Source organism: Solea senegalensis, linkage group LG5 (genome assembly GCF_019176455.1).
Source record: "Solea senegalensis isolate Sse05_10M linkage group LG5, IFAPA_SoseM_1, whole genome shotgun sequence".
NCBI lineage: Eukaryota > Metazoa > Chordata > Actinopteri > Pleuronectiformes > Soleidae > Solea > Solea senegalensis.
In genome coordinates, this window is record NC_058025.1 from 25,285,526 (window position 1) to 25,305,176 (window position 19,651).

The window sequence follows — 19,651 nt, forward strand, 5'->3', positions numbered from 1 at the left end:
AAACGAGTGGGATTTTTAGTTGAACATTGGCAAATAAAATAAAAAAAAAAAACAAGCACGGGAGCTGGATATTTATTTATTTATTTACTTGTATGTTTGTTTTTGTGTTTCTGAGGACTTTGCATGAGCAGAAGACGAGCTGTCTACAGATGTTAGGTCACTCAAAGATCTTATATTTCCTCTATATTGTGTTATAATTCCATTATTTATAGTCATTATACATATTATCACAAATATCTTTGCATTTTGTGGATTGTTCTTTGTGCTTGTTTCTTTTATATCTCACAAAGTTATCCCATAATACCATAAGTTCCTAATATTGTATAATATCCTACAGTGACACCTGTGCTAGTGCTGCAACTCACGATTATTTTCCAAAATGATTCACTTTTAACGATTTCTTTGTCAATTGGAGCAAAGACACAAAGAAATAGTCACATTTAAGAAGCTGAAACAATCGGAAATCTTGTTTTAATCATGAAAAAAGCGTCAACCGATTATTAATTTAGCAGTCGATTAATCGAGGAATTGTTTCAGCTGTAGGACTGATTATGTGAAACGTTTCCATTCTTCAAACTCTTGCTTGTGTCTGAGTTTGCAACCTTGTTGCCCGAATTCAACAGAACATGTTTGAACAACTCTTGATTGTGAAACATTCTCATTTGTAGTGTTTGAGTCCGCATTCCGCGCACATGTGAGCAGGTTCGTCGGTGGAACGATTAAACGGTTTGATCGTGCCTGCGGTTAAACAGATGATGAAAGGGTGAAAGGGCCTTGTGCTCCTCCTGCTCCTCCTGCTCCTCCTGCTCCGTGAGCTGATTGATCACTGTTTTATTAAACACTGTCTGGCGACGAGGGCGAATCAGCAGATGTAGCAGAGTTTTAAAGAAATGAATGGACTGTGATCTGTATTCAAAGTCAAAGCTGCTGTGATGAAGTGCACATTAATGCAGCGTGTATTGCATGTGTGCTGCTGTGGGCCTCTGGTGGATCCGCTCGTGCCTATTTTAGTTTTGTTCCGGGACACATGGTGCCATATTACCAGTGTGTGTGTGTGTGCTGATGCTGATAAAACCCCCTGTTTAATTCTATGCACTAATCTCAGTCCATACAGCTGCACTATAGTCACTCCCATCATAGTAAGGGAGTGTTTTTCATGCACTGATATGATGCTCAGTCTGCTGAAACTGAAGACCTGCCAGATGAGGTAATAATGTATTTGCTTACAACAGCAGTTGGCTGCGCATAAAGATGTAGATGTGTTTACCCTCACAGGTAAACCCGCTCGCTTTTTACGACTGAACGCATCCAAGCTTGGCAAAATGTTACCTTTATATAAAAAATGTAAAGTGAAATCACAAATACACGCTACTTTGATGAGGGATGTGGGGGGGGTGTCCCATTTCTAGCTGCGTCCCACTACTGATATGCGATGAGTTCTCTGAACATCACTAGACTGAGGAAGTTTCCCCGCGACTCAGTCACGTTTTGGCTCTAATCCCAAACTTAACTTTCTCTTTTCATTGTAATTTAATCTAAAGTGGCGTTCAGCGAGCAGCTCAGTTAAATGGAAACATATCAGGCATTTAGAAAACCTCAGGAGGTTACTACACGTGTACAGAGAATACTCTCTACAGTACATGTGCAAACATGTTTACATTTATATTTTATTTAAACCATTGCAGATGTAATTAATAGACCTAATTAAGGCTTAATGCAGGTTTACATTGGTCCTTAAATGCAACAATGCCATAGTTAACATTAAAACAAATATACTGAGGCTCTTCTGAAGCTTACTCTGCTCAAACCGATGCGATGCAACAGTTTTTATTCATCCGTTATCGTGAAATACTTCAAAATGGTGACCAATTGCACGGCCCCAGACATGACATGACGTGCGGATGCATAATATTAATAACATTCTTATGAATTACTTTGAGAACTGCACGAGTAAAACAGGGATAATTACACCTCGGCACGACTCTTGCAATGCCAGGCTTTCGAGAATATCTTTGCAGCTCATTCCCAGCCTAAAATAAAACTCAATCCCACTATAATCTCTGTCCATCCCGAAGCTCCAGCCCTGTTTTCTCCGGGTTCTCCGGTTCTCCTCCCACAGTCCAAAAACACACAATGATATGGAGATCAGGTAAATTGGACACTCTATAATTGACCGTAGGTGTGAATGTGAGAGTGGATGGTTGTTTGTCTCTATATGTGTCCCTCATGTGGAGGATAAAGTGGTAGAAGATGGATGGATGGACCTGTTTTGTGGGAACTCAGTAATATTTCGTGTGCACAAATGCATCTACTTGATAAACATCACAGTTACCACTGTAAGATATTTAGCTGCAGATTTCTCCTGAACTACAAATGTACAATTACAACAGAATCCTCAACATTTGAACTTTAGACTTGTTCCAGCCTCCATTTTGTATAATCTATTAGATAATGTCTGATAAATCTCTTTCCGTGTCTCCAGTGCACACACACCTGAACACACAGATACAAACCAAAATACCGCTGAATAATAAAATGCTCCAGCTCCCTCCCTCCCTCCCTCCCTCCTTCCTTCCTCCCTCGTTCTCTCTCTTTGCCTCATCTCTCTGACGTCTTTCAGGAAGCTTCTGTTCCTGACAAACCATTGCAGCCATCCTCTGCTTTTTTTTTTTCTCCCCTCCCCCACCCACACCCAGGAGACTGAGATCAGCACCACAAGGAAGGAGTGTGAAGCACTTGAGGCAGAGGTGAAGAAGAAAAATCAAACATGTCAGACTTTGGTAAGTGCTCCCAAAATATACAACGGCTTGGCCTCTGAGTGAGAGGATGCTAAAAGTGAAAGGAGGCTTGAATTGATTTGTACCTGAGAGCCTTGTCTGCTGCTGCCATCACACACACAAATGTTCCCTGAGAATATGAATGACAGGTCACTGTAATGAGAGTGTCGCACTCAGCCGCTGATGACTGAAATTGAAAAATGGGAGCAGTTAACGGCGAGTAACAGTGTCTGTGGGTTCAGCTCTGTTTTTGTGTTGGAAACACATTTTAAAAAAAAAAAACACTTTGCTGCGGTAATTGAATTCTCAGCATGTGATCAGGCACAAACACAGAGGAAATACATGGTGTTGGGCTATAATGTATTTACAAATGTGAACATTGCCAGTGGAATCCTTTAAAGTGTAACGTTATAGGATTTTGTGTTCTCATTAGTGCATTGTTAGCAGCGGTGTATTTTTTAAACATCAGCCTTGGACGTGTGTGTGTGTGCGTGTGTGTCTCAGGAACACCTTGAGAGAATTTCCTTTTTTGGAAGATTTTCTAACCCATTCTTGTTAATGAGCATCTCACAAATGCTTGGAGGGAAAATGAATCTAGCACAGATGCACACGAAGATGAAATTCATTTGGTGTTTAAAGATCAGGCTTAAAACCATGTCACAAAACAACAATTTTGGCTGTAACTCAAAAATGTATACACTAATTATGACACAAATGGCTAATAATACCTTTTATGTGTATAGAACTGTCCTGAAAACACGTTAGAAAGAAAAATAAAAAACTTAATAATAAAACAACATTAAAATAATGCAGTGACAATAAAGTAAGTTTAATGCAGCAGAGGATATGTTATAGGTCAAAGGTCACTAATAGGTGGACCACGGTATCATAGGATTGTGGGTCTTAAAACCATAAACTTTGTATTTGAATGCGGGTTGTTTGATTGCTGTAAATCAATTCCTAGTTAGGGTGTAGTGATCAGTGGAAACACATGGCTAATTAAGATGCAGCGGCTGCTGTGGAGGGTCCTCACTGCTACTGTTGCTTTGGCTTCTGGTCCTTTATCGCTAACACGTTAGAATTTAATCTAGCGGACTTTATAGCTAACATGTTAGCATTTAATCTAGCGAACTTTATCACTAGCACGTTAGCATTTAAGCTAGCGGACTTTATAGCTAACACGTTAGCATTTAATCTAGCGGACTTTATCACTAGCACGTTAGCATTTAAGCTAGCTGACTTTATCGCTAACACTTAAGCATTTATGCTAGCGGACTTTATCGCTAACGCGTTAGCATTTGAGCTAGCGGACTTTATCGCTAATGCGTTAGCATTTGAGCTAGCGGACTTTATCGCTAACACGTTAGCGTTTAGGCTAGCAGACTTTGTCCAGAGTTTATACACAACAAAATGATGGACGTGGACACCTTGAGGCCAGTAGTTACTTCAGAGATGACAACATGACGCCAGTGATGAAAAGAAAGCACCCCAAACCTCTAATTAACCTTCTAACTTCTTATGGGGTGAGTTTTCATTAACCTCATTAATCTACGTTAAGTTAGTGTTCATTCAAAGTCAAATACAGGGATTGAAATTTTTCATGGTGGACGCTGTCTTTTAATAATCCACTGTGCCTTTCAGAACGTTATGTGGCTACATTGTTATTAGCTAGCTCAGTATTGTCATTCTAAAATGAAAATGATACACACATCCAAACGTCTTTTCATCACATGATCTTTTATCAGCTGTAATGGGAGCATGTGAGCAGGGCCCGGCCCAAGCATTTATGGAGCCCTTGCTCCTGGTTTTTTCATGGCTGGGCACATAATTGTTTAAATGCATTCTTCATTTGATTTTTAGTCCTTGACTTCATACAGTGCAGATGTTGATACAATGACAATGCTACTTCAATATATATGTGAATTAATTGTAATGTATAACTATATTATAATGCATCTTAAACGTGATGATGCTGCGGATCTGTACATGAGGACATTTTCTCTATCCGGACTATAATTGACGACTCCCGTTATAGGTCAATGGTCAACTTCAGCATAAATCATTAAAAAACCACGACCATCTTAAATACGCAGAGACTCATGGTCTCTGATAGAAAAGTCTTGCATTTTCATATGGTGTTTGGTGTCTCTTTTAAAATAATGCCCCAGAAATGTCATCCTGGCTGATGGAGTGGCCTTCAAGGTAAAAAAAAAAAAAGGTTAAAAGAATCTGCTCAGAAGAAAAAAAAAACGTGTCTCATCTTGACATTGAAGTAGTGGATAATTGACTCTTTCTAGTACCTTTGTTGCTCCTTTGACTTCTGTCCAGTGTTTAGCATCACATGTCAGTGTGACGTTGTTTATTATTGGAACAGGCAGACGAGCAAACTAACCAAACTCAAATCCTGACATAGTTTTTGTGGCGGTGCCGTTCAACAGTCTTTTGATGAATGGGCAAATCCATCAAAGGAGATAAGGAGACCAAATGATGCACAGCTGATGTATGAGTCGCTCGCACCAACTGCAGCGTTGCGTCTTTTTTGCAGAGTACAAGGTAAAGTGAAGAGCTATCGATCAAATGTCCAGAGATTTCCTCAGTGTCGAGCATTTTCTGTTGATTTTCTCGCCCCAGACGTCTTCCTTTCAGTCTAATTTTCAACATTCTTTTCATCTCACGCATGTTTCAGAGATATTGGGGACATTTCTTAAATAACTTAAATGAGCCGCCGTCTCACGTCTCGCTGTTTGTTGACGTTGAAAAGTTACACTGCACAGGAGTCACGATCCTTTGTTTCATTTCTAGTGTTTTGATTTATTTGGACTTCCTGAATTTTGGAATTGTTTTGGTCCTGTAGTTCCCAGTGCTGTGTTTTTGTCCTAGCTGGTTTTTGTGGATTTCCTGTTTTATTTGCTTTATACTTCCTGTATTGATATTCACCTCCTGTCTTGTTCTGGCACACATCAAACCCAGACCTTTGTCTGCTTTCCCGCCTTTTAGATTACCTGCCCGACCTGTTTAGAGTATATATATATATATATATATATATATATATATATATATATATATATATATATATATATATATACACATACTTTTCCATTTGTCTGTTTAGCTTCTAGTTAGTTCCTCGTGTCCTGTTCTCCAATATTTTGGAAGTTTTTTTTTACTTTTGCCTTTTGCTTCGCCTTTATTTTTGCAGAAGTCACTCTGTAGGCAACTTTCCCAATGTTGCCTGAACTGTAGTTGTTATTTGAAGGCGTTGATGTCGGAGTCTGCAGAGCACCAGCCGAGGCGAAATGCTGTGTTGGCTGCAGTAACCGCTGACCATCAGCGGCTGTTATTTCATGTTGGATTATTTTAGCTGGGAAACACGGTGAGTCATCAGTCCGTGTCAACGCGTGTCACGGCAGGAGATCATTTAAACCACTGCATACATTAAGCTGTAAGTGGATGGATTTGGTCTGAGAGGTTTTACCATTACAGTTACATGAGCCACACTGAAGAGAGCCACTTCATGTTACAGTATAATGACATGGAGAGTTCTGTTTAGTCTGGGTGACGATTAGAGAATGACGTTTATCGTGTGTTTGTCGGTGTTTGGCTGATTTTTAGTTTTACTGCTCTAGCTGATAAAATATAACAAATGATTCACGTTTTATTTATCACAAATATGGTCGGTCTCTCCACCTGCATTTTGTGTCTTTAATTTTAGATAATGTGTTTGATCAGGGGCCTCAAACCTGCGGCCCATGGGCCACTTCTGGCCACCTAGTCAATTCCATTTGGCCCACCACTCAGTAGTAAGTTTATTAATTTATAGACTAATTTGTTCAGAGCTTGTGTGTGTGTGTGTGTGTACATTACATATCACTGCATATCAAAACAAACACTTTTATTTTGAAAAAAATATAGTTATTGCTATATCATGATAGAATCAGTGGCCCCCAGGTCGTTTGAGTTTGAGACCCCTGTGTTAGATAACTATAAATATAATAATATAATAACTATTTTATTATTAAGAAAATGTATATATTGACATAGCAGCAAGTTTCTGAGAACAAAATGTGTAAACGTGCAGTTGCACATTAAATTAATAATCTGCCAGTTTTAGATAAATATAATCAGTCACTCGTAATAATGATAATAACAACAGTAATCATGTGATGTGATGATGTCACTGCAGTGTCATTTTAGTTGAATTCACGATGTGTGTGTGTGTACGAATGTATTTATAGACTTTACAGTGTGTGGTTTTTAGAGTTGATTAAAAAAATAATACAGACTGATTTAAAAGCTGCACTAAGTTCAGCACTAAATATAAAATGATACATATTTGTAACCTGTTGGAGCTGAAGTAAATAGAGAGTAGTGCAATTCGCCCGGAGTGAGCTATTTTTCCATCAAAGCAATGAGCTGCAGGGATTCAGCAGTAATTTATATGGCTCTGTTTGGTCATAGACCATTTGAATTCATTCCCTCATGCCCTTAAGACATCTCCTTTAGATGAGATGCCCCATATTTACACTCCATTAGGATTGTTGACTGCCCTACTCTCACATTCCCTGCATACAGCAGCACTTCCCTCCTCTCCCACTGTCGGCCTGCTGAGTCTGGGCAAAGATACCCAAAGGACAAAGTGTCCCCAAACAGCGAGTGGAAATGGGAGGCCCCGTCTCCACAAACTGCAGCACAGCTCTTATCTCCTCGCACACTGAGCACCGAGAACAGAGACGCACACGCAGACAAGACCAATGAACACTATTGTGAGGGGACGGTGAGTTGACACTAATGTCACTCCCGGTTTGCTCCAAACTGACTTTCCTGTCTCTCTCGCGCTGCCTCTGTTTCTCTCCTCCTCAGGTTAAAGTAAAGAGTGCACATAAAGACTAGTAGTGCAGTTGATGGATTTTTAACAATGTGTCTGCCGAAACACTGACGTGTGACGTGACAGAAGATGTGCTGAAGTGTTGAAATTCCAGCATTGGTGTCAACGATGTGTGCTCTTCTAGTGAGAGCATGTGTGTGTGTGTGTGTGTGTGTGTGTGTGTGTGTGTGAGTGAGTGACCGTTAACACTTGCATCGCCATCTTCCACCTCTGTGTCTCTGAGTGTATGTGTGCAGAACATGCCTCCATTCATTTTCAAGTTCTGGCTGTTACCATGGCGACAGCCATTGGGTGTGCCACTGTCGCACAAATATGTTACAGTGCTAATTGAACATCAATATGGAGGCAGACAAGGAGTGTGGAGCCATTGTGAATATACAGTATCCCCCTGTATGTATGTATATATATCTATCTATATATATATCTATAAACACCTGCTGTAAAAGGCATGATTGGCGTTTGTATTGCACAGTATTTGTCAGATCTATTTCTACAAAAGTGTGTGTACCTCTAATGGTTGAACAGATGATAATAATAATATCTGAAAATGGTTGTGGTGCACTTGTGTCGTCTAAACTGAAAAAGAGCACGCACAGCGCTGTGTTCACTAAATGTCTTTGTAGAACGGAGGGTGCGCGCGGGGGGCGGGCGGTGGGGTGGGGTAAATGTTTGCTTTGCTCATGTATTAAATGGAAAAATTGATTTCATGTTGTCAGACGGAGCACGGCTCACATCTGTGGCAAACCAGGCTGAGTCTGATCATGTTTGGACAAAACACAGGAGTACATTTTTATTAACACAATATATTAATTAATACTGTTCTAACCAATTGGCAATTTTACATCATTGAGGATTTAATTAGGGGTGTCAAATGATCGCGTTAATTGCGATTAATTAATCACAGTCGTATTTAGGGCGTATTTAGGGTGTTTTTTAGTTGTGTTTTAGGGCAAAAAACAAGTTAAGGGCTTTTCTCAGCAATTTCTAGGTGAGATTCAAAAATTATTTACAATTAATTACAGATCATAATTAGTTAATCTCTTCATGTTTTTAATCCACACATTGTATTTCTCATACTTTAGCAGATACTCCACCTTGTGGCCAAAAGGAGGAACCACACCTCTCTGTAGTTGGTGCTGCTTGTCATCACGGAAACAGGAGCACAGATACTATTTTGTGAGCTACACTGCTACAGGGGGTGTGGCTTATTATTTTATCATTTATTGTCCTTACACTAGTGTAGTCATATTTCCATCATCTGTTGTTGTTGTTTCTTTTCTTTTTGAAATAACAGTTTCATCGTTGCATAGTCCATTTTCTGTCAGGAGGTTACTTTTAGTTGTAATATTTAACTTTTAGATTTTATATCCCGGCCATGCATACGTTAATCGTTCCATTTGTCTGTTTCAAAGATGTGTGTATGCTTGCTATAACTTCTCTTTGTTATCGGTTTTAGTGCAAATGGCAGAATTAAGAAGGAAATATTCTAGTCTTTCTGCATGGAGTTTGCACGTTTGCAACTCTTGATGTCTGGCCAAGGGATTATGGTGTTTACTGAGCTGTTTAAAGCGTTAACGTATAAACACGACCGGACAAAGCAGCAGCTGATTCTCTGTGTCCAACACAATTTGATTTGCGTGTAATCTGTTACATCCAAACCCCCAAAAGCAGCTTGAAAATTCCGGAGTATTTCCATCACTTGCTCTCTCATCAGTGGAGCTGTGAGTTGCAGTTTGTCCTTCAGCGTGAACACCTGGAGCCCAGACTCACTCTCAACTGAATGATCAATGCATATGAACAGGAATGCCAATGCAATCTTAGTGCAGGTATGGGAAGCATTGATATTGACTGGAAAGAAGGTTTTTTGTGGTCTCCGACTTTTGTGACTTTGGTCCTGTCTTCAGGCTGTTGTTTACTTATTGCTTTTTGTCCTTCACAGTATTTCTCCTTTGTGTGTTTGTGCAGTTCATGTCCATTTCAGAATTGATTCTCATCATTTCTATCAGACGTTTTAGTGAGTAAAGGCTTGGGTGTAGGGGTAAAGTAGAAGCAGTCATGATATTTAAGTCAGCATGTATCATACTAACGCATGTGTCTAATATTTGTCCCGTTAGTACGGCGTAGGTTTCTTTCCTTTGCCGTAGCCACAGGGGAATCCTGTGCACAATTCACAACCCAGGAAGAGCAAATAAAGATGTGCAGTCTGTTATGTAGGTTGCATTTACTTAATGTAATGCATGCATCACATTTTGACATTATAGCAGGAAAAAACACGACATTTAACGACGTCGGTAGCAATTTAAGGTCTCCTGAGAAGCCACATGATTTTAGTCAGCCAAAATAAATGAAGCTGAATAAATTTAGCCGTCTCTGTGAAGGTTCTCAATCATCCGGGTCGTCGTGGACTTACTTGAGTAAAGTCTGAGACGTTTCACCTCTAATCCAAGAGGCTTCTTCAGTTCTGAAGTGAAGAAACATCGTCTGACACCGACATTGAAGACGACGTGTTTGCTTCACCGTAGTTACGCGACGGTTTATGCAATCGGAAAAATTCCAACTGTTTCTGAAAGCTGTGGAAAGTTGTGGTTATTGCGGTAATTTCACTTGCACTGATTCAGATAAAGCCAACAAATCAGCATCTTTATCTGTATCACCAGATAGAAGAGAGTTGGAAAAACGCCTGTACATAGTTTCCTTTTTTTGGCCTGTTTATTTTAAATATCATTGATACTGTTCATAATTCAAAGTTTCAAGTACAAATGTGGTTTTCTTTATTTTAAATAGTTAATGCACTATTTTAACATGCAGTAAATAACTGCTAGATACTGGAAGTTATTCCGGAAAAATGGGTAAAAGAACTCAATCGCAGGATATTTTCTGGCTCTTTTATGCTTAAATAATCCAAAAAAAGTCATTTTTGAGGCTTAGGTGTTAAAGGGTGAACTCAAGCAAGGCCAGAAGTGCAGAAGAAGAATTCAGCCATGGTTTAATTAAATATTCAAATGTGATTTTCCTACAGTGACAAGTGAAAATGTCTCCTGTAAAAAAAAGAAATGTCTGTTTTATTGTGTTTTGTCGCAAAAGAGTCTGTTAACACGTGCACCACTGCATGCATGCCGCTGTTTTTTTTTAATGTTTACTCCGACCCGTCCTTCTTAAGTAAAAACACAAGGCAGCAGGATCATGCAACACCATTAGTAGCCGTTACGCAGCACTGAATCAACTGTAAATGTGTCATGCATGAGCCAGTGTGGGTTTCTCAGCTCCTGACAAGCACAGCACCTGGCCTACATGCACATGCACATGCACACGCGGCTGTCGCTGCAGTGGATTGCACGTCTCGGAGAACTCTCCAGTTGACACTGCAAATTGCATCTGTGGCACGCCTCATGACTGTTGATTGAATGTAATTAAGTTTTCCCCCTCTGCAATGAAAGGATTTTTGTTTCTCCCATCTGTGCACACTTGGTGGGAATGAGCGGAGAAATGAGGCTCTTTATGTGTGTGTGTGTGTGTGTGTTTGAGATCAGGAGGGTATAAGAATGCATGTTTGTATACATTCACAGAAAGTGGAGAATAACAATTCCATGGTTTTTGACGACTTATTTATCACGACAATGTTATTGTTCTATTCCAGTGGCTAAAATGGCAGCTTCTTTCAGCCGTGCATTCCAGAACATACCAGAGTGCCACGGGCAGGCAGTCTCCTCGCATGAATAATGCATGGGCTATTGCTAACAAACATGTTGGGCGTGAATGCTGTGCTCTGATCTAATCACGTCGCCTCCTTGGGATTTAAACGCTGTTTTTTTTTTTTTTGTTTTTTTTGCATCGTAGGAGAATGAGCTTCAGGATTTCCTTCAGGAGAACAAACACGTGAACCTCCAGTTGTACAACACTAACCACAAGGCATCCGAAAATGAAAAGGTAAAAGGCAAAAATGGCTTTTTTTTTTACTCTTTTACTATCTTTGGTTTATTTACCACACAGTGCTATTGATTCTAAGCTCTCATCTGTCTTCTTGTTACATATAAAACATGGTGTGACTCTATGTCAGTCAGTTATTGTAGTCCAGACTAAAATGCCATTACTAATATTTGAGCGATGGCTGTAATGCGATATTAGCCTGGCACATTTGGTGATTCTATGACTAGTTATTGTTGTTGTTGTTGTTCTTCTTCCTCTAAATGAATCGTGGTTTTTTTCAGGGCCTGAATGTACTCCAAAACTCATGGATTTCTGCGACCACATCAAAGTGGGCGGGGCTAAAAACAGACACAAATAACTTCTGTCAGGTCATCTGGTGTCGGGTTTAACGTACGTGAACGAAACTTGGTGCATGCGCTCAGTAGGTCGGGGCGCTCAAAAAAGGTAGTGAATACCTGTGCTCTAAAGGCCGCCATCTTGGATTGAACACCGATCTTGGCGATTTTGCACCAATGGTATTTAAACGAACTTGTCCTAGAGCATTCGCGCGATCGTCTTCAATTCTTATTAATATTTGATGGTTCACTATATAAGAATTAGTGCGTCTCTGGGTTCATGACCACATTACCATATAACACTGGTGTCACAGCCTGTCTGGTCTGGTCTTACATTACATGACTTCGTGGGGTCATGCTATACGAACGCTGTATTTCCAGCATATCAATGGAATTCTATTAAATGTCCCCACTTTCCATCTTAGGCCCAAGACCTCAAAAGCCTTCAGAGCTGATAGCACACAGTCAATAGGTCAACAAACAAAGGGCACAAGGCACTCTCTCTATGGAAAGGAAGGCAATTTCCTGAAGGAGGTGATTGGCAGGTGGTTCCTGCCGGAGGTGAAGAAGGGTGAAATGCTGCTTATTGATGTTTTATTGGAACTGGCGTGGCGATCAGATATGAGAGCAGCACTGTGCATGGCAGCAAGGCTCTTAGCCATGCTCCGACCCATATCATGTCTGAAATAACTTCTGTTTGATTTATCTAAGCAGTGTTAAGTGACAATATAGTCGTATCCATGCACATGTGGTTTATTGTAAGGAGGCTGCTCAGACTTGGACTCACAAGTTTGTGTTTGTGTTTTGCTTTGTTGCCGAAACGCCCTCCTCTGTGGGTCATTAGTCATTCATGGCTGCTCCGAGGAAGGGGCTTTACCACATTACGACTCCGGGAACTAATCATTCCATGGTTGATTAGAGGCCTTTTAAAAAAAAGTGGATTGGAAAAACACTGCTGCTTCAGAGACAATGCAACACATCTTTGGGAAACTATTATGACGAAATGTGGAGAATGGGGAGAAATGTAACTGGATGAATAATAATAATAATAACAATAATAGTAATAGTTCTTTAGTATTATTTGCAATAGCAATATAAACCCCATTGGTGTTGAATTTATGTACAGTAGGAATAAAATGTGCAATTGCTTCATTCAATGGAATGCTCAGTGGTTGGTTAACAATGAAGCATGAATAATTTATTAATGTTTTTTGGTCTACAGCTGCTGGAGTCAGTGAAATGTGTTCGTCTTGCATTAAAATGGCATTTATAAGCTATTATCACCAAAAGCAGCCAGCTCCAGTGTCTGTGCTGTAATAGTTTTTATCGGTTTTAAAATGCTTGGAGGGCTTTAAAGCGAAGCCTTTTTTTGTATGTCCTCTGGTGCTTCACTTCAAAACATGAATGCATACCAGAAAAATAGCAACAGCAGAACTTTGAAGTCTTTTTACATGGGCTTCTACTCCATAATGACACAAGTAAACAAGCTATGAGTGTCGCACATGATTGTTTGGCTCTGTGATTTCACGAAACTCGACCAAACTTCGAGTATTTCTTTTCAAAATGCAGACTTTTTGAAGTCTATTTGGAGAAAACATTGATCTCTCTCAGTAACTCCGTTATCGCCGACGTTAAAGTACAGCGGTGTAAATATGCCAAGAGAGGAGGCAGATTTATTCCAAAGAATATCATTTACTCTCTCATCATCCTCCTCTTCCTCAGTCACTGGTAAAGTGGAATTAGATTAGCATGGAGCCCGAGATAAGATGACTCTAATTATTATTATTTCATTCGTCTTCTGACAAAAATCCTCACCTCCACTCCGATCACATACCCTGGTTTATGCAGCAGAGAAAGCCCATGTGCCACTGGTGTTGCACGTACCACAGTTTGAGAACCATGGATCTAGATCATAATAGTGGCACAGATGTCAGGATACCCCGTGGTATTGAAAATACCAAAACATACACCGTTGAAGCAGCGTGATACACATCTACAACCACTTATTCAAACATTCTATAAGGCCAGCTGTTTAAGATTCCGATTGTTTTTGTATAATTCATTAATCCGTTGCTCAAACGTTGCTGTTTTCCTGTCACGTGTCTGCACAGGTGAAGTCTGAGTATGCCCAGCTCAAAGAGACCCTTGGTGCTGTGACGCAGGAGAGAGATTTAGCCCTGTGGGAGAGGAACCAGCTCCAAGGCAAACTGGAGAACCTAGAGCAGGTGCTCAAGGTGAGTACGCCGACTCCAAGGGCGGACGCTACCTGTCAACACTGAGTGCATTTCTCGCTGTAGTTGTGTCTGCTAATCCTGGGAGAAAACTGGCGATTTTACGGAGCCTCGCCGTTTTGCCAGTACCGCTTCTCCCACCTGTGCTACACTGCCTCCACCTGGTTGTCCTCCACAATGCTGTCTAACATCCCTGACATGTCTGTTGCCTTCCAGTGTCGCGTTGGGGCGTTGTGACCATGCAGGAGCTGTGAAAGAGTAGACGTTTGGAGCAGTCTGCCCCTCCTTTCCTCTCATGTTGTCCCTTTGTCCCTAACCTTTCCTTTCCCGCCTTCCTCCCTGTCCCCGCCCCTGCTAGATTTATAAGGTATCACTGCTGTGTCCTTCTGCAAAGGGAACAGTCCTATTCAGTCCCATTCTGAATGCTTTCTGTCAACCTCAGTGGCTGTGCTTATCTCTCTCTTTATCCGTGGGCTGCTTACCAGACATACAAAAAAAAAAAGAAATCACCTGGCAATATGAGCACAGCACTGTGGAATGTAATCTTTGCATGAGGCAGGACAATAAGTTTGGCTTTGTGACAACAGGAGGGGGAGGAAGAGGAGATACCCGTCACGATGATAATGTCACCCACAAGTTTGATGACATTACCTATCTTAGTCCTTGATTTCCTACTGGCATGAAAATGTCATTTGCTTCTTTCGCCTTACAGTGTGGCAACTCTTCCCATTATAATGAGAGCGGCGATGTGACTGGATGACGTTGTAGTATAAAGAGCCGCGCATTCAGTCCCCTCGTATTGTATGGCTGCTTTTGTTGTTGTGGATGACCACAGACAAGTGAGCACGCGATGGAGTTTGCTCACCCTTTTCATGTAACGTAAAACCCTGTATTGATCATGGAAAGACAACATCTCTGAGGACAGCTTTTCAAAGAGTCCTAGTTACTTGACTTCTAATGGGTGTTCTGTTACCTAAAGGGGGCAGCAAACCTAATTGGATTGATGTTAGTTGTGTGTTTTTTTTTGTTTTTTTTTTCTTCACACAGCAAAGCACCTCTAGCACCTCGACATAAACTTTCCTCACATGGCGTTTGCTGTGGCACGGTTTATGTCTCTCTTGTCGTCAAGGGTTTTTAAAGATCAGTACGTTGTTCAATCAGCCTCTGTTTGACCCTGTTCCAACCTGGTGTTAGCACCCGCGGCGAGTGAGCCATTCACGGCCAGGTGCGCTAATTACAGCCCAATTTATGTGTCCTGAATGCGTCCTCAGATCTAATCAGAGAAACCACATTTGGAGCTGGTTTGAGGACACGTGGTCTCATGTCTAGCTGTAGTTTCACAGTTTGTTTTTACTCCAATTGGAGCTCATACATTAATTAATTTATATAACAATATTAAAGCAGTACTTCTGGTCACTTTTTCGCATACATTTTTCTCTGCTGAGCTCCCCCTGTATTTTTGGAGTACATTATTTTAGGACATAAACATCCATCAGTTTCCTTCGACAATGGTTTTCTCTCCTCTTTTCACCGACTATGCCATAATGAACTGCTTCTGAGGACCGATTCTGAGGACTCTTGGTCCGTGGCCCTGATCTTGCAAGGCTAGGTTTGTTTTCTGCTCACAGACAGTAAGGGGAGTAATGTCTTCCCCACAAGAAGACATTTAACCGTCACGATGACTCTGCAACTGTTGCTTTAACTCTGATCGCCACTTAATTCTTTTTTCCTTCTCTCTCTTTGTCACTTGCAAGCACACGCACACACGCACACACAGTGACAGCAGACACATCTGTAAAGTCAGAGTCATTAAAAGCACAACAGTAATGACAACAGTGTGTATTTGAATTAAGGTGCGGGGAAGCCCAGATCTGATTACATGTGGTCACGGGAGACGCTTCTAGGACACAGTTTTAGACACACTGAGCAGGATCTGGCATCAGTCAGTCCGTTTTAATAAATAATTGTGTTATTCCCACTAAAACTTCATCTCACAATTCTCAAAATTTCTCAAAAACACACCCGGATAATGTGGATGACTCTGCATATGCACCACAGTTCCCAGCCCCGGCCATAGCTCAACACGACTGATATCCGAGGATGGATGTTAACACCAGGTCAGAACGGGGCCTTTGTGTGATGTATGTGCACACACCTGTGTCGTCTGAGCGTGGTGTAGACAACTGGAGATGTATGTTCTACTAACAGCAGCCCCCTCTCTCTGCTCCCCACCTCCTCTGCAATCCTCCCCATGGCTCTCCACCCCTGCACCCCCTGTGGACAGCATATGCGCGAGGCTGCAGAGCGGAGGCAGCAGCTAGAGTTGGAGCATGAGCAGGCCTTGGCTGTACTCAATGCAAAACAGCAGGAGATTGACCTTCTTCAGCAGGTAAGCAAACACACGCTGCCTGACACTCACAGCACCAGAGGGTTGTTTTTTTCTTCCCAGCCTGTGCCTGTGTCGTGGGTCAAAGAGGTTTTTGTTGAGTGCTGGTGTGAGACATGCAGTCCAACAAAGGTGAACGTCAGCTAAAAGACTATATTTTAAAGAGCAGAGCACCTAATAGTTCTCTCTCTCTCTCTCTCTCTCTCTGTGCAAGCACTCACTCCTCTCAACATGTTCATGTAGCAGAGTTCTCCCGCTGCATCCTCTTAGCGCCATCCTTCAGCTGTCAATCACTCTCCAAACCCTGAGTGCTCCACATTTTGAAGAGCACTCCCCTTGTTTGTCACAAGCGACCAAATCAAGCAATCGAAACCCCAGAGGAGTTATGACACTTTTTTAGAGGTTTGCTTTAACAGAAATTGGTGGCCCAGGCCTATCTGATGGTTGATCCTCCTCCTCCTCCTCCTCCTCCTCCTCCTCCTGGAACTGACTGTTATGTCAAAACAAGCCCAGCAAAGGCTGAGATTGTGGATAGTGCGAATGTGATTGTCACAGTGCCTTCTGTGGAAACTGTGTGTATCACAGTGTTGGTGCAATGTTGCTCTAACATCACAGTCAGCCTTTCACAGGCAGAGTTCTCAGCTTCTTTCTCTCATTAACAGAAGCTCATTACTGCCTTATCTTCTTTCAGACACCCGGTGCTCTCTGCTCTCTCCCCTAAATGAATTGCCTCTGCAAAGCACATTTATGAAATTCGTAGGACTACAGATGCTCCCATGTTCACGTGGAACACTCTCAACAGATGTTTCTTGTTCCCACAAGAGAAATGGGATGTATTATGCAATGTTTCTACACAGTCCGACGCTTCTATAAAACCCAATCCATATTCTTCTTCAATCCTTCAAGCCATCCTTTGTTTATTGTTGATGGAACATCATTATACATTTGTTTAAAATAGTCACTTTTCTTTTTAGATTATGGGTAGGCTCTTCATAATGCACATCTCTGCATAATGCAATGTAGTTCAATGGCACACAATGATTATCAAGTTAATTATCAAGTCAAAACAAAACACTGTCAGTATAAACTAATCATTAGAAAGGGGGATTTATTATTGTATTAGTTTTAGATAGGTGTGACTCATAAACTGTGTGTACTGCAGCTGTATATACATTTATCTGGTTTTTCATTGTTGTAATTGTACAATAATTTAATTATTTGATGACATCTCTGCGGTTACAATGCTAAAGATACAGTTCTGGGTTTTTGCATGTGAGGAAACCGTGGAAAACCCACACACACACAGAGGAGAACATGCAAACTCCATGCAGAAAGGCCCTTGTTGCTGCAAAGGAACGAGTGCTAACCACCTGTATGGACAGATTTTGCCCCTAAATGTGTAGATTGAGCTGTAGAGACTTTTCTTGCATGCAGTGCACAATGTTGAAAGCAAAGCCCCAGTGTTGTTAGCTGCTTGTGGTTTTGCAAAAATCAGTGTTGCCGCTTCACTTAGTGCTGACAGAGGCGGCGGCTAATGAGCGCCAAAGGTCCTTGTGATTTGTTTATAATGACTTATTTATTGGTATTCAACGTGACGCGAAAGTGAACTGAAATGGTGCAACCTTGTGTTTCAGGCTCAGGTTGAGGCTAAAAAGGAACATGAAGGCGCAGTCCATTTGTTAGAGGTGAGCATCTGGACTCAGGGGGCGGGGTTTATTTCACTGCTGGAGTTTAAAGGACTAGTCAGACTGTTCTTACTCCTCTTGACCTTGTACCTGAATCTTTGTGCTCCTTTCTCTCTCTCTCTCTTTAAATATAAATCCCAGGATAAGTGTATAGTTCTATTCTCACATTGCTGTATATCAACTCTTTTTCTTCAGAAAAGTGAATAAATGAAAACAACATCACAGGCTGTCATGTAGTTAATATGTCTATTGTCCTTGTAGCGCGTGACTCACAAACAGCCCCTGATTTCATGTGTTTTTAAGACGAGGATGAGTGATCACATGACCTGTAATTGTGCTTTATTTCTTTCCTGCATCTCTGTTCACTATATGGGTGTGTGTTTATGCTAATACAGAACCACTTGGACAGCATGCAGGTATTTCAGAATTGCTTTTATTTATTTATTCACTTGATTTTTTTTTTTTCTAATATAGTCAGTGTGGTGTTAAGTCCCCACATGTTTACTCTGGATACTTAACGCACATTATTGTGATGTCAGTCTTTAAATAGATGAATAAAAGAGGTGGACAAAAACTCAAATACATGAAACAATGCATTCATTATGAACTCATTTAATCTGTGGCCATTAAATGTTGGTTTTCAGAACAAGTGGAGGTGTTTTTAATGAAGAGCAGGAAGTGGAGTTCGCTTAACAACCCATGAAAATATTCCCATGTCCATATGTTTCAGAATATGGATCAATTTATTTAAAAAATAAATAAATGCCACAGTCAAAACCCCATCATCACATTGAGGCAAATTTAGATTTATTATTGTCTTTATTGTCACATGTTTAGCTGAAGTCTATGTGTTATTTGTCTGTATATTGATTATATTGCATATATTATACTGTGTCTAGGTAGTTATTACAGCTAGTTATTATGAATGTGATCCTTTGATCCCTTGTAGCACTGCATGCACGTTCTCCAGCATGTGTTTTAAAAACTGTACCTGGCGCACACCCCATAATACTGATCTCAAGTGACTAATTCTGTCTCACAAATGCAGGACTCTCTTTGTCTTTCATCTGTTTGCTAACGGCATGTTTTTAAATCCAGCCCCAACGCGTCTGCATGACATGGACTCAGTGCCTTAACAGAACAGCGCACAGTGTTCTGTTGCAGCAGGTGTTGCTGTGTGTGTGTGTGTGTTTTGGGCAGTGCGTTAAAATTCCACGGTAGCATCGGCGTCTCAGGCTGTAGCTCCTGGAATTTCGCTTTATTCCTGCTCAAACTAAATATGTATCGGTGTTAGCTTGTTTCCTGCTCTTAGAGTATGGCTGATGATCCTTTTCTATTGTCAACATCTCCCTATGAAAACCAACGATATTTGCCAACTTCTATTATGGAAGCGTGTATGTATTTTTGTTTTAGTAAATGTTTCAA

General features: G+C 40.9%; 1 protein-coding gene across 12 annotated transcripts in view; it reads left to right on the forward strand.

The window, feature by feature from the left end:
- The window catches only part of rimbp2b (RIMS binding protein 2b), a 47,263-nt gene that overhangs the window by 11,996 nt on the left and 15,616 nt on the right, over nucleotides 1-19,651 (forward strand). For 5 of the 12 annotated variants that reach the window (XM_044026463.1, XM_044026461.1, XM_044026466.1 and 2 more), the window contains exons 2-7: nucleotides 2,697-2,780; nucleotides 11,500-11,589; nucleotides 14,036-14,158; nucleotides 16,440-16,544; nucleotides 18,176-18,226; nucleotides 18,622-18,642. In XM_044026463.1, coding sequence (XP_043882398.1) covers nucleotides 2,697-2,780; nucleotides 11,500-11,589; nucleotides 14,036-14,158; nucleotides 16,440-16,544; nucleotides 18,176-18,226; nucleotides 18,622-18,642 — 474 coding nt within the window. The other 7 variants (XM_044026464.1, XM_044026474.1, XM_044026471.1 and 4 more) reach the window with 4 other exon arrangements.